General features: G+C 56.5%; 1 protein-coding gene across 2 annotated transcripts in view; it reads right to left on the bottom strand.

Annotated features, from left to right (window-relative positions):
- The window catches only part of TUB (TUB bipartite transcription factor), an 88,554-nt gene that overhangs the window by 10,711 nt on the left and 62,227 nt on the right, over nt 1-15,616 (bottom strand). Inside the window, exons 1-4 of one of the 2 annotated variants that reach the window (XM_047823427.1) lie at nt 13,012-13,223; nt 3,488-3,539; nt 2,850-3,012; nt 751-894 (exon numbers count right to left, since the gene is read on the bottom strand). In XM_047823427.1, the coding sequence (XP_047679383.1) occupies nt 751-894; nt 2,850-3,012; nt 3,488-3,539; nt 13,012-13,049 (397 nt within the window). In that variant the 5' untranslated portion in view covers nt 13,050-13,223. Of the gene's footprint in view, nt 1-750; nt 895-2,849; nt 3,013-3,487; nt 3,540-13,011; nt 13,224-15,616 lie in introns of those variants that run through there. The other variant, XM_047823426.1, reaches the window with a different exon arrangement.

Raw genomic sequence — 15,616 nt, 5'->3', positions numbered from 1 at the left:
CCGTCCCACATCACCCAGCCCCAGGTGCCCAAGTAACAGAAGGCCTGGCCCACACAGGTGGCAGCTGCCCTGCCTGGTTGGGCTGTGCGCCAAATGCTGCTGTCAGCTCCAGAAGCCTAGGAACCTGGACATACCACTGTCCAACCATGGCCCACAGGCCTGGCAATCACTGGCCCCTGCCCAAGGGTTGAGGACACAGAGTGTCTAGCCAGCAGAGACAGGACTCGTGGCAGGAGCCACTATAAAACTGTCCTCGATCTCTGGGGATCTTTTCTGGAGAGAGAGGAGCACAGAGAACAGACTGGTTTGTGGGCCCGGAGGCTGGAGTCAGGACTCGAGCAGAGAGTGGAGGAAGCCCACAGGGCAACCATGAGCACTGCACAAGGATGGGCAGGCGGCCCAGGAGGCTGTGACACCTGCTGCAGGGAGCGTCCTGGGGCAGGACACAGGCAGCTGGCCAGGCAGGCACTCAGGCCGGGTGGGGGAGGGACTTCCCAGGCCTGACCCAGCCGAGATGCACGTCACTTCTGGCAGCAGGCAGAGCTTGCCCACACCCACAGGCCAGCGCAGGAACTCCATGAGCTAGACGAAGCCTATGAGCCAGCTGGGTGGGGGCCTGAGTGCCATTCCGGGCCTTCGTGGAGGCCTCCCGCCCTGTCCCTTACCTCCAAGTCTGGAGGAGAAGCCTCCCCCCAACCCTCCAGTGGGAGCCAGGCCTCCTGAGGAGGGCTGTAGTGGAGGCAAGCCAACCTTTGTGCTTCCCCTTCTTCTCCTTCCTAGAGGCCCCGCCCTGGCCTCCTGCTGCTGCGGCTGCCTTGGTTCTCTTGGCTGAGGCTGGTGCTGTTGGGCGGGCAGCTCCCAGCTGTGCACTGGTAACTGGGTCGGCCTCTTGAACTGCTCAGGAGAGAGCCAGAGAGAGAGCAATGGGTGAGATCTAGGTGAGAGCAGAGGTCCAAGTGGAACTCACTTCTCAGCACAACATTTCCCAGGGCTGCACCACCACCTGAGCCCCACCGGGGCCTCTGAACCACCCATCTTGACAAGGCACAGGGGCCCAGGGCAGGCTGGGCCGGAAGGAGGTGGCACCCCCACTCCAGTGTGATAAAGTCACAGCAAGCTGGCCCACACCATGATCCATCAAGAAGCACTGCAGTCAGTCTCTGGGCCAGCAAACATTCTGAGCCTGGGCAGGGGAAGGGAGAAGATCCGGAGAGTGTGGGTCACTGAAAATGGTGAAGACAGAAAAGGCTGCATCTCCTAGTAGAGCCCAGAACTAGCAGGACAAGCACGGCGGGGAGCCTGCACTGGCCCTCACAGGACAAGTCCGCAGGAGCCTGGATGCTGGAGCACCCCCAAGGCAGGAGAATAAGTCTGGGACATGAAGAGTTGCACACACTGACAGAGAGGCCTCACAAGATCACAGCTGGATGGCCTCCAAAGTCTCCACACATCAGGACCCCAACCTGCTCAGAGTCTCTGAATGACTTCTCAATGCTCATAACATGAAGATGACCAACATGCTCTTGTGAGTCTGGCCCCTCCAGCTCCCCTCCACTTGGCCTTGGCCTTAATCTCACACTCCTCACTTCTCAGGAGACCCAAGTCCCAGCCACACCAGGCTCTTTCAGTGCCTTGTGCACCCGGTCCTCCCTCTTGCCACAGAAGCCTTGCTCCAGCTGCCTGAACCGCCCTCACTATTGACTGTCCCCTAGCCCCAACTGAACTCCCACTCAACCTGTGCCCTCCTCAGGGAGGCTTTCCCTGACCCCAGTCTGGGAGTAGGCTCTCTGCCATTCACTCCCAGAGCCTGGTTTCTTTCTGCAAAATACACCTGTGACTATCTGTTTAACTCTCTCTGCCCTCTGAGACCTTAAGGTTCATGCGTGAACAGAGACCACACCTGTTTTGTGCTTACCCAGCACCCTCAGCCTCTAATCCAGAGCCTAACATAAACCAAGCCCTCAAAATATATTTAAGAAACAAATATTTAACATGAATGAGCATGGCCAATAAATCAAAAACCACTTGCTGGGATAAACACTTCTGATTTACGTCAAACTCCCCAATCATCCTCTGGAAACCATCCCATTGTACTTAACACCAGGAGCCAGCAGAGGGCAGGGCGGGAGACAGCTAGGGCCGCAGGTGGGGGTGGCAGGTACTCTAGGACATCCCCAGCCCAGGCCAGCCAGTCACCTGTGAGGCCGCCTCCTGGGGCCCTGCCCATTGCTCAGAGCTGGGCAAACACTGGCCCTCCCAGGCAGCAGGAGGCACGCAGCCTGGTCTCGAGTCTCAGCAGGGAACAGCACTCAGCAGACTGGACTACAGTGGAACACACCATGGCCGTTTCAATGTTTCAAAGCCCCGAGAAACAGAATTATCCTCACTTTGCATTGGGAGAAAACAGACCCAGAGAGGGGAAATGACTTGCTCACAGTCACAAGTGAGCAGGTGACCTATGGTGGTGCGACCGGAAGCTGTGTCTTGTCACATGGGAGGCACACTCCCTCCGGAAGGGCTGCTGTCCTTCTGCGGGCCTGGCCCTGCCCCGGGCACACAATCTGTACTCAAGAAAACAGCTGCTGAAACAGCTGCATGGCAGTGACTTATGAGACTCCCAAAGCCTCAAGATGCCTGAGCATATGCAGGGGCCCCGGGCTCCAGGCCCCAGCCTCCCTCGGCCCGCCTCCCTCCACCTGAGCTGGGAGCCGCAACCAGCCTGAGCACACCCTGATGGGGTGAGCCCCTCGCCGGCGCAGGCAGGAAGTCCCTGAGGGGCTCCCCAAAGCAAAGCCAGGGTATGAAGCCACAGCACAGGGGCCTGCGCAGGCTGACCCAAGGGCAGATACCTTGGTAGCTGGTGCTGCCACTGCTGCTGAGGTAGGACTCCACCAGGGGGGCCTGCTCCTCCGACTGCCGGGCCCGCCGGCTCCGGGGCCGCCCATCCGCATTGGCCTGCACCATCAGGGGTTCCTGACGCTTCTTCTTCTGCTTCTGCTCCAGCAGGGCCCGCTACAGAGGCACCGGACAGGCAGGGAAGTTGGCGGGCCCTGAGAGGGCAGCCTATCACTTCCGCCCAGAGGGCAGGTTCCCAACTGGGATCAAAGAGAAGGCCCTGCTCGTTCAGCTCGGTTCTAGAGGTTGCGATGGGATCCACAGCCCACTCCGGACCAAGGTACCTTGAGACTCAGGGTCCAGGAAAAGGAGGCAAAAGTGAGCCCGGGGAGTTGCCCTGGCAGGACCCCAGCACAGATGTCCAGGGTTCCACCTGCAGTGGTCCAGCTGCCTATCCCACAGAAGCCCTGGGTTCTGGGGCAATGCTAATGCTGATCTGGCAGAGAGGGCTTGCCTGTCTTCTGTGAGAGCCTCCTCCTCCCCAGACAGAGCCACCCCAGGAAGGGAGACAATCCTCCCTCCCCACCCTTGGAGACTCAGGCCAAGACGCCAAATGCTGACCACGCCTCCACCTGGCCCCAGCCCCACTCACCTGCCGGTCAAGCTTCTGCTGCCTCAGGTTGCTGCCCTCATCATCTAAGACACTGCAGAGGGAGAGAGGGGCACTAAGGGCCTGCCTACCACATGCCAGGATGGAGCCCAGAGCCCACCCCCAGCACATCTGCATTCTTTAAACCCCTCCTGTCATGACTCCTGGGTACATAGGAGAGGGAGGAAGGGTGGAGCCACCCTCTGGAAATTGGCTCCAGACAAAAAGGTGTGAGCCATATTTTAGCCACTTTAGAGCTTTCTCCTGCTGGGATCCCTGCTGATTCAAGGAATTCCTAGTCAGCCTGGCCCCAGTAAGTACAGGAGGAGACTTTCCCTTTGCGCCCATGAGCAGGAACATGCCTGAGATCCAGGAAACCTGTCCCAAGGCACCAGGCAGAAGCTGGGCCCAAGGCTGGGCTTCAGAGTCAGGCGCCCATCCATTCCAGGTGCCTCTCGGATCTCACCAGCTCTTCCCCTCTCTTTCCATCCTTTCTGGAGGAGGCTGGATCCTCTGGGGCAGACACCTTCCCCTTCTGTTCAAACTCCTGGCTCTCCGGGTGGCAGAATGGAGGTGCTAACACTGCCCACTCCCCTTCCCCACTTAAAGAGGGTTGAGGGTCCCCTCATTTGGGAGAGTGAAGCTAAAACACCAACCAGTCCCTCAGGGCAGGGCTGGGTGGGCATGTCTGCAAACAGACACAGCATGTCAGCACATAGCCCAGCAACCAGCCAATATGGCGCAGGGGGCACCAGGGCATCAAATCCTTGAGTCCCTAAGGTCTTAAAACAGGTAGCGTCACCTCACATACACCAGACCTGCCTCCCAGGAAGGTAAGCATAATCAGCAAGCTCCAACCACTTAGCCTTCCTTCTCGTCCAAGACACATACATGAGACCCAAGCCCAAATTCTATAAAAGCCAAGGTTAAGGGGTAAGATTGGAGCCTGAGGATCTGAGTCCTGGGAATCCCCAGGCTGCCCTGGCCCAGTTATGCTGGAGCCTGCCCCTGAACCAGACCTGTGTGGGCACCTGCACAGGCTTGCCTGAGTGCATCAGGTCTGTGTGTGAAGCTCTAAGTGTATCTCATGCATGTGAATACACGGGGATGTGCGCAAATATAGGAGTACATCTACGTGGATAAGCACATACCTGGATATCAATGCATGTAAACACCTGCGTAAGAAGTGGGTGTGCTTGTGTGCAGGTGAGTACAGTGTGCATGTAGGGGTGAAAGATGAGGTCAAGTCGCCCCACAGACAAGGTAAAGCCATTTCCACCTCCTCCTGACAACAGCAGCTCTTTCTAGCTGGACCAATCATTGACTTGAAAGGACCCTTCAGCTCATTCAAACTACCTGTGCATCCATCTACTGGGGCAGCTGGGCCGGGGGGGGCGGGCAGGAAGTCCACGGATTACACAGCTCACTGCCCACCTCTGGCTTCACCCACACACCTCCCTGGCCACAAGCTATAACGACTGCATGTTTTTAACTGGCAGCTGTCCTACCTACTTGAAGGCCTTTCCTGATACCCAGGGACTGCTGTACACTCAAGAGGAGCCCTAACTGTGACCTGGGGCCATGCACAGCCTTATTCACCAAAATCCTTGGCTGCCAGAGCACAAGAGAAAACACTACTAAACAGACATGCTCGAAGTCAAGGGCTTGGCCCACCTAAAATAGTCTAGAGCTGCATGTGGGACTCCCTGAAGGCATTGCCAGGGCCGAGGACAGGGAAGAAGCTCCTAAAAATGCAAGCTGTCTGGGACAGTGAGTGCCCCATCAGAGAAAACAGGCATGACGGGAGAGTGGCAGCAAGGGTCTTGAAGAAAGGATGATGGTACTAGAGTGAGCAAGATGCCTGGGGGCCCTGCCAGGTCTGAGAGGCTACATCTCTGCCACTGGTCTCTCCACCTAAGTCAGTGGTCTGACTGAATAACACCAAGGCAAAGCGTCTGCTCCCACAGACTTCAACAGGTCAGTCCACAAACACCACTGTCTACCCTGGGCTGCTGCACGAGCAATGCATATTCATTTATAACTTCCCGGATACAGATGGAGACTGCAGTCTGGACTCCATGTGGCACCTGGCTGACAGAAGCGACAGGGCCTGAAATCCACCCGTGCTCTGCTTGCCAAGCTCTGTGCCTGGGTGCACACGGGGCGGCCTGTAATCTCAGTCACGTGCCAGTGGCCTGGCTACAGGCGACCGTGTCACCTCTGCCAGACTGCCGGCTCCACCTCCCGCCAGCAGGAGAGGCAGTCTCATGGCTTGCTGGGATGATGCGAGTCGCTCGTACTTTCACAGGGCAGGGCAGAGGGCACTCATCTGGGTCATCCTGGCACTGGGCTTGCTGAGCAGGGCAATGAAGTTGCCTCCCATGGTGCTGACACTAAAATCTAGGGTCATTTAGAAAAGGGGATATCCAGGGGCGCCTGGGTGGCTCAGTCAGTTGAGAGTCCGACTTTGGCTCAGGTCATGATCTCACAGTTTGTGGGTTCGAGCCCTGCGTCAGGCTCTGTGCTGATAGCTCAGAGCCTGGAGCCTGTTTCAGATTCTGTGTCTCCCTCTCTCTCTGCCCCTCCCCTGTTCACACTCTGTCTCTGTCTCAAGAATAAACATTAAAAAAAAATTTTTTTTTTAAAGAAAAGGGGACATCCATCTGAGGGTTAAGCTGACATTAGCAAAGCCACCTCCAGAACTGCTGGGTCACACTGGCAGCTGGATGGACAAAAGGTGGCTCCAGCCATGGTGGCCTTGCTGCCCAGTGCCTCTAATGTCCTTATTCGTGCAGGAGGGTACATTCCTACCCCAGGCTACTGTCCACTGCCACGGTCATTCTATAGTCACACCCAGGTAAGGAAGCTGCCTTCCTCTTCCTCTGGCCCCATCTCCTTTCCCTGATGGAGGAGAAAGATGAAGAGCTGCAGGCTTTAGCAACAGTGATAAGATTATAAGCAGAATGGACTTCACCACCGGAGATGGATGGATGAACAGAAAGATGGATGAACTAGGGGTAGGCTTCTGAAGAGATTCCAGAAACTCAGCCTGGAGGTGCCTAGAGAGCCATCCACCATGCCTGTTGGAGCAGCCGTGGGGGCGGGGGGGGGGGGGGGGGTACGTGCAGGCTGGGGGTGGCAGTTGGGAGAAGCAACTTGTGCCCGGTGAGTCACAACGTGCCTGGCTGAGCAAGACCCACCCAGGAGGGCCAGCAATTAAAGGACCTACATGGAGTGGCTCCGACAGCAGGCAGCAGCAGGTACAGCGAACAGGCTCCTGGCACAGCACTGTTTCTAGGAAAGCCGCAAAGGCACGAGGCGAACCACGGTCCCCCAGCAGGGATAGGCTTGCACTGCCTAACCGCAATGTATCCGGGCACACGACACCCGTCCCTGGTGGATAACGGAATCCCCGCAAACCCCAGCTGCTGAGGAGCACAATGACAACAAGGATGGCTGTCTCCAGGGAGTCAAGAAAACCCCTCTCACCTCCTCAGCAGGCCCGGGCTCCACCCCTCCAGACAGCCCTGCCTCTCAGCTCCCGCTTCAGCACCTTCCTTTCTCACCGACACTGCCTCTGTCTGATGGGCACTATTCTAGGCAGCATTAAATGATAACCACAGAGGAGACAGTAATGGCTTTTTAACAACTCGGGCTCCAATTATGGAACCACTGCCAAGCCCAGGCTGCCAGCTGCAGCCCCGCCAGGAGCCTCGGACACTGATGGATGGGGCCTCCAGCTGACCCTGGTGGCTCCTTCATTACAGGCGTCTCCTGCTGGGGACGAGACCAGGGAGACCCAGGAAAGCACCATAAAATGGCTATGGGCACTGGGGCCTGACTTGGTAATCCAGAACTGCTGGGGAAATTACCCCAGAGTCAATCTCTCACCTCACCCTCGCTTCTAAAACAAGAGATGTAATGATGCTAATGCTCAGCCATACAAATGAGGACCACGAGCCACATTGGCTCATGAGGGTCAGAGAAACCCAGGCTGCGGCGTCCATCAATCCATCCACTCTGCCCAGGACCAACAAGGTAGCCCCTTCACCTCCCAAGGAGAGCCCCTCCATACCCTCTTGCTTCCCTCCAAGATGCCCAACAGATATCTGGAGAGAAAACTGTGCTTGACAACAAATGAGAACGGGGCACTTCTCCCATGGGATGGAAGGGCCAGACAGGGACAACACATTTAGGAAGCCGGTTCCCTGCCTCTCATCTCAGACGCCACCCTACATGCTCAGCTGACCCACCAGAGCTGACCAGAGGCCTGGGGGTCAGGCTACCCAGGGACAGGCCCGTACTCCATGGCCAATTCACTCTCCCCTTTTACTCCCTCATTCCTTCCACTCAATCACAGTGGAAACTACCCCTGTCGGACCCAGGGAATCAGGGAAATGGCCTACCAGAGTTGGAAAGACCACCCAGGGGGCCAGGCCACAACCCCTGTACCCAATGCCAGACTCCCCTACCCCCACCCCGGCACATTCAGATCTGTGGCTTTCGTTGCTTAGTGGCTGCTTGGAACATCATGGAAACAGTACGGCTGGGAACAGAGGGAGCCCCAGAAGGAAGAAGAGTCCCAGCCTCCCCGGATGGACCCTCTCCGTTCCAACCGCTGATTCCCAAACTTAGCAGGTGCGTTAAAACTGCTATGGGCACTAGGGCCTGACTTGGTAATTCAGAACTGCTGGGGAAATTACCCCAGAGTCAATCCCTCACTGCACTCTCTCTTTTAAAACAAGAAACGTAGGTGATTCTAATGCTCAGCCATGCAAATGAGGACCATGAGCCACAGCTGGTGCTCTCTAAAGAACAAAAAAGAAATTGGAGAGTTGCTGGAAGTATGCAAATGCAGCCTTATGTTCAGATGGGGGAAGAAATTATAGCCTGCAGATCAACGAGTCTTATGTAGGCCCCAGGTTAAGATCACGGGACAGGCCAAGTGAGCAGCTAGAAGACCCAGTGACCACCAAGAGCAAGCCCAGGCCACTGTCAAGTCAGGGCACATGCCCCCAGACCTATCAGGGAAAACAGGAGGATAGCACAGCCAGGCTTCCACACGGACTCGCAGGGACCAGTGATGGTCACCCATGGGCACGATGAAGACACATGAATGGCATGCTTCTCCAGTAAGACAGACACTCAAAGATCTTTGCAACAATAGGGCATGCCATAGTCAGAGAAGGTTTCTAGCATCCTGCTTGCCCTGGTTGGCATGTTTACTGATGACCTAAAGACAAGGCAGGCCTCTCAGCAGACTTCAAATGACGCAAAGTAGAAGTGATACTAAACTGTTCATTAAGACAGTAGGGCTTCAGGGGCACCCGGGTGGCCCAGGTCATGATCTCACGGATCCTGGGGCTCTGTGCTGACAGCTCAGGCCCTGGAACCTGCCTCGGATTATGTCTCTCTCTCTCAAAAATAAACATTAAAAAAAATTTTTTTTCTTTTTAAAAAGACAGTAGGACTTCAGAAGACACTGGAGAGCTAACAGAGTCTAACAGAAACCTAACAGGAGAAGGTCATGTCTCACATGTGGGTCCCCGAACCTAGGTCTTCCCGACACAGGCAGAATGGGGGAGACAGGGCTTGACATCAGCCTGATGAGACTTCAGGGTTCTGTTTACAGAGGCCTCAAGGTGACTAGTCAGTGAGCCATTCCCCGAGATGGTGAGGACTCAACGTCAGCCACGGCCCCGGGCCAGGAAGTAACAGCCTCCCTCCACTGCTGTGGGACAGGCCACACCCTGCAGGCTGCAGGTGCCTCTAGGCCTGTGCTGGAGGAGGGCAGAGACCAACCTGAGTGTACCAACAGTATGCCTGCTCCCCAAGTCCACTCTTTCACCCCTGTGTTTCCTTCTCCTTCTACCCTAAGCAACATCAGGAAGACTTCCCAGGGGGGGTTTGGGCGGGGAGTGGAGAGAGATTCTGCTCCTCGCCCCTGCTGCCACAGGCGAAGCAGCAGGCCACAGCATCCAGGGCGCCCCAAGGCTCCCCACACAGGCAGAACTGAAAGAGTCAGGTCTTGCTTGGTCAGCGGCCATTCCACTCTCCAGAAAGCGTAGTGAGGAAGTGGTGAGAGGACCCCAAAAAGAGCCAAGAGGAGGGAACACCCAGAGGCATGCTGAGGCTCACCCCAAGGAAGAACTTTCTACTGGTCATAGCCATCTGATGGCAGGCTACTGCACAGAGCATTTGCACCGAGGACTGGACAGCAAGGGCCCTTCCAGCCGAGCTTCTCATTCTCTAACCTAGGCCCACACTCTTCCAGAAGTATTCCTTTTTCTGAGAGGGGAGTACTACATCCCTCGGGTGTGCTGACAACCTGGGTGTGGAGCCAGGAAAGCCGGGAAGTCCTAAAAGCTATCTGGGGATGCCTCTTTGATTCGAAGTAGCAGGCATCTTGTCTATGCTGGCTCATGCCAGGCACACAGCCAAGAACCAGATGAGGTCCCTGCTCTCCAGGAGTTCAGGGCCTGGCTGGAGACACACCAGACAACGGCCGCACGACCATGCAGACAGAGCACTGAGGACAGGGGCTGGCCAGCACACCCCACTCTGAATACTCCACCTGCAGCTCAACGAAGGCTGTGAAGTCAGGAATGAAGGGCATTTAATACTCAAGAACAACACAGACGGACAGAAAATGGCAGAAGTGGAAATTATTAGTAGTAATAACAGAAACATATCAAAAGGCAAAACGCTCTTCTAATTGTTCAACTTTATAAACTAAATGGCTCCCTTCTGAGTCAGAATGTGAGATTAATCCATAATCATTGTAAACTGAGCCACAATTACCCTTAAGAAGATTATCACCAACTGGCGTCGCTTAGAAGAAAATGAGCCAGGCCTAGGGAACGCAGGTGCAACCATCACAGAGGGAATAAAACCCCCACCAGGAGAGCTAATAAGAAATCGACCGGCTTCTCTCCCCCAAACCAAATAACACATTCCAGTTCTGACATGCTGTGACATCGGGGGGGAAACCTCATACCAAAGCGCGTGCACACGTGCCCATCCCCCTCATCTGCAAGTAAACTGCCTTGCCAGTCTTCTGCCCCAGTTTTCGGTGATCACACAGGCATGTGGCTTTAACTGCAATCAGCAGCCCAGTTAACGCAAGGAGGCAATTTGCATCTCCTCCTCTCAGCCCAGGCCTCCCCATTCTGGAAGTCTACACCCAAAGTCCAGTGCCGTCCCAGGCTCGGTGCACGCTCAGAAAGACCCCAACAAGGCACGAGAGATTCGGGCAACTTCTGACTATAGCCTGCTCCCAGCTTGAGACCCACCCTCTTGGCCACAGAGCAAAAAGGCAGGGGTGACAGAGCAATGGGACAGCAAGCAGGCAGGGCCACAAGGGTGCCAAGCTGCTCCTCAGGGGTAGTCTGCCAGGGTGATAAGATTCTGTGCTCCAGGTGCAGTGTGCGGGCCCAAGAAGGGGATGGGGCGATGGAGTGGTTGGACCTGGGCTGGAATAAGTGCCAACTCACTCCTCGAAGGATGCCAGTGCCCTGGGGATTGCTGGAGGACAATGCCACTTCCCAGAGACAACCCCACTTCTCCAGGGCCCCCTTTCCTAGGGGCAGGATTAAGACTCCCCTATTTGAGACAGACTTTCTCTAAGACCTATGCACTTACTCTATGCATTGCTTTGGTCTTTGGCTCCTGGGAGAGGCTTCCTTGAACCACGATCTGGCCCGGCCCCCAGTTGGCCAGACCCTAACCGCACCGTCGTGTCTGTAAGTGCTGTCCCTTCCCTCCCTCCGAAGTTAGTCTGTGGCCACCACCTGCCACCTGCTCCTCCATACTCGTACTCCCACAGCACTGGAGGCCACTCAGCCCACAGGCACTACCCCAGGCACCTCCGCTGGGTGGCTAGAAAAGGTTAATGATACTCCTTGTGGCTGCACCCCCTCAGTACAGGTGTGTCAAGAAAGCCAGGATGTTCCAGAAACTACCTGTGCCCCTAGCCTGGATGCCCAGTGTAGGGTAGCAGCTCTTCTGAGTCAGCAAAGCCCCAGTTTCCTGATAGAAATATCTCCCTGATATATGGGAGACTCTGAGGTGTGACTGCATTAGGTCTTCAGGAAATCCTAGGAGTGACTTGTGTATGTGTGCACGTGGGTATGTCGGTGGGAGGAGCACCCACAAATTCTAACTTGGGAAACCCTAAAGCCCCCAAAGGAGCTGAGATTAGAGACAACAGTTCTTAAGAGAAACCCTGAATCCCCAGGCCAGTTGACAGGTGCTTGTTTGCAGAAGAATCTGCTTTTAACAAGCCTCAGGCGGTTTCAGCTGGTTTCCATTTTGGATGCTGTCTGGACAGACTATAGAAGAGCTCGGTCAGAAGTATTTCCTATCAGTGACTGGACTCAGGTCCGTCCCTCCCCAAGAGCTGGCTGTTACAAGGCGGGTCCTGAGGGTCTGTTCCTACAACCCATGGGCCTGTGCACCTAAGCAGACACTAACATAGTGGACCCTAGCAGTCCAGCACCTATTTTACACACATGCCTCTCTGGGAGGCCTAGAGACAGCCCCGTAGCCCATGGCAACCAGGAGCCAATAGGTGGCCAAGGATCTGGCGCTGCCATGACGATGAGATCTATTCCAGTGGTAACGGAGAGAATGGAGTGCATGGGGGAAAGGCCTGCACCTGGGTGAAACCCCCCACACTCCTCCCCCACCCAGACCTCCACACAAGTAGCAAAGCCCAGCTGTCCTTGGAACAGACCAGAGTCTGGGAACACAGGGTGGCTGTGCTTTCTGTGTTTTCATGAGTGTTCTTATGCATGTAAAGGCAGTTCTATGTATTGTGAGTTAGTGTGCGTCCAGGTATGGACCTGTTAGCAAGTGGATTTCTGAGTCTCTGAAAGATAGGAGTAGTATCTGTGAGTGGGTAGCAGGTGTCAGGTATCGTCCCATACAGGATGTGTATGTGCACAGATAGTAGTACACACGTGTGAGCCCAAGAATCAGTGTGGGGGGAGACGTCCAGGGTGCATGTGTATATAAGCAGCCGGTGATCTTGGTTCAGAATAACTGTCTCCAGGAATTCATGCTTTGAGTGTGTGAACCGACCAGCAGGATCATCTCTGGCTGGATGCACTCACGGAAGGTGCATGCCTGCAGCTTGTACCGGGGGGTCTGTCCACGGCTACACTGGCATGTGACCCGGTGCGCTGGGCCTAGGAGGGGGCTTAGAGCAGTGCGCTCCTTCCCCAGGCGGCCACATGGCGCTGCCGGACCCAACAAGGGCCCACACAGGCCCAGAGCTCTGGACCCTTTCAGCAACCCCGGCGGACGGGAGATGAAGCAGGGCAGCCAGGTTCAGTCCGCCCGGGGCCCAAAGTTGGGATAGGAAGGCCCAGCGCCTCCAGCCCGCGCCCGCAGTGTTGGATGGGATGGATATGGGAGCCCTGCGCCCCGGATCGGGGTGGAGGGCACCCTCGCCCTCAGCGCTGGAGGGTAGTGGGCCGGGCCCGCGTCCCGGAGCCGAAGGGGAGGTGGGACGGGCTCCCGCGTACCTGTAGGGAATCCAGTCGGAATGCGGCTTGGAAGTCATGTCTCCCGGGGGCGGGGCGGCGGCTGCGGCTCTGGAAGCCGGGGCCCGCGGGGGCCGGCGCGGGGACCCTGCTCAGCTCCCGGGCCGCCCCGGGCCGCATCCTCCCGGGCCGGGGCGCCGGGCCCCTCCGAGGCCCGCGCTGCACGCCAGGGCCCCGGCCGCGGGCTCGGCGAGCGGCTGCCTGCGCGGCGCGACGGGCGAAGCGGCGGAGTGCGCGGGGCCGCGGCGGGCGGACGGGCGTGCGCGCGCGTAGAGGCGAGAGAGGCCGGCCCCCACGGCCCGGCGCTGCTAAAGGGGCTCGGTCCCGCGCCGACCGCCGGAGTGCTGCGTGGCGGCCCGCCCCCTCCCCCCTCGCCCCGCCCCGCCCCCCGGCGGAGACCCCACCCCCGGGCCGGCGCTGGTGTTGCCAACGCCCCCGCCCCCGCGCCTTCCCGGGAGCCGCGGGGCTCCAGCTCCACACACGTGACCGTGACCGCGCCCGCGCCCACCCGAGGCTAAGACCAAAGCCGCTGGGCGGGTCCCTAGACCTCCGAGCGTCAGTTTCTTCCTCTGTGAAGCCGAGATAATTCTAACTCCTACCTGCCTTCCTAGCATACCTATCTCCGCTAAGAGATGGGAACCGCTGCTCAGCTCGGGGGTGGGAAGAGGGATGGGGGAGGGGAGGGGATCCTTCGGTGCCGGAAAGGATTGCGGTCTGGAACAGAAGAGGTCCCAGGGAACCCGCTGGTCCAAACTCTGGAGGCTGGCCTTCCCTTCTTGGCCCCTTCCACTTCCCCACCCTCCCCACCCCCTCACAGGTCCCCAGGGAACCTCTGGTTTTCTGTGAAGGAGCTGCTCCCTAGCAGCAGTAGTCTTTCCCCTCTAAGCTATAGCAGTCAAGGAGAACATAAACCGTCTATTGCATTCCCAGCCCTTATGAATTTATATTATTTAAGCTACACAACAGCCTTGAGAGGCAAGTGTTTTATTTCTATTTCTGGAGAATAAAGCCTCAATAGTGCTAAGATGCCCAAGGACAGAAAGCTACAAAGCGATGGAGCTGAAATAGAACCAGGGTCTCTGTCCTCCAAAGCTCTTTCTAGGGGCTACACTTAAAAGAAAGCAAAAACTTCTTAACAAAGGTCATCTTAAAGTCTCTGAGTGCTGAGGAAGTCTTGGCTGTGACTCACATCAACTTTAAAGCAAGCCGTGGCATGATGAGGTGAAGGCTAGTGAATCCACAGCCGGCTGACAGAAGCAGGGAAGCGAGGACAGGTGATCTGGCAGCGGTCTGCTGAGGGGCACTTTCTTCCCACTACATGTGGGTGTTCTCATGTGCGCCCTGGATTCAGCAGCGCACACACCCGGGTAACCATGCCAGAAGAGGGTCTGTGTGGTGACTCCACGACACGGCGGGGGCGGGGGGGGGGGGGCGGGGGTGTCGGAGGTGGAGAGTGTGAGAAGAACCAGCTCCGCTGAAGGAGGGCCCCATCCTGCTGCCCTAGGTCCACGGCCAGGATTTCCCATCCCAGGCTTTCCTCCTGGCGGCCTTGCCCATTAACTATAAAAACAATAACCAAATGTGTGGAGCATTTGCTGAGCTCCAGGTGCTATCTCTACGCTGTAACTGATTTCATCCTCACAACCACCCCAGGAGGGAGATGCTATCATCATACCCATTTTATAGCAGAATAAACTGGGGCACACAGAAGGCGAAGATCTTGCCCAAAGCCATAGAGCTACTCAACGGTGAAGCTAGGATTCACACACAGCAGTCTGGGTCCACAGCCCTTGCCTTTCGCCTCCTTCCTCCCTATCACCGTTCGTGCAGTGCACATGGATGCACACCCAGCCTCCTTCTTCTGATTTCTGGAGCGCACGACAGGTTAGATCCATCTCTGTCTGGTACAGCATTGACACTCTCTGAAGGCTGTGACCTCTGATTATTTATCAACCTCCAAGAGCTATCCCTGTCACAGGGGACAGAGGGCAGACAAAAGAAATCACCTCAGAGTGAGTGCAAGGGGGCAAAAAGCAGGGCTGTTTCCTTGCCTGCTGGGACATTTGGCATAGGCCTCGGTTCTGCTGATCAGGCTCCCAGGAAGGTCAGCAGAAAGGGACTGGTCCTTGCCTTGGAGGCCAAACAAAGCACTACCCTGAGGGCCTCTGTCCTGTAGGACTGGAGGACGGAGCCCTGCCCAGCAACAGGAGGCTGGTCCCACCATCCAGACCATGTTCCCCAAACTTCCATCAGCAGCTGCCACTTTGGTGATGACTAGAGCCTAGAAGATTTTCCCTTCAAGAATTTGAGGCTGCTTTCCCCCATTCCCAAATTATCTGACACCTTAAAGCAATCAAAATCAAGTTGGAAGGTCTCAGGAGCCTGAAGTAATTGAATCTATTAAATAGATACTGTAGATTCTGTCCTAAGGGAGTAAAATCTGGAGGCAGAGTGAGGTGCAGAAATAAGACAGCTCCCCATGTCCTATAGAGGCTGTGTGTGCCCATGGGATGTGTGGGAGCCAGTGGGACTGTGCCATGTACGTATGAGTGTGCGGGAGAGAGAGAGGGAATGTGTGTGTGGTAAG

This window comes from Prionailurus viverrinus, chromosome D1 (assembly GCF_022837055.1).
Source record: "Prionailurus viverrinus isolate Anna chromosome D1, UM_Priviv_1.0, whole genome shotgun sequence".
NCBI lineage: Eukaryota > Metazoa > Chordata > Mammalia > Carnivora > Felidae > Prionailurus > Prionailurus viverrinus.
Note: the sequence above shows the minus strand (reverse complement) of the source record. Positions and strands in the feature narration are given on the sequence as shown.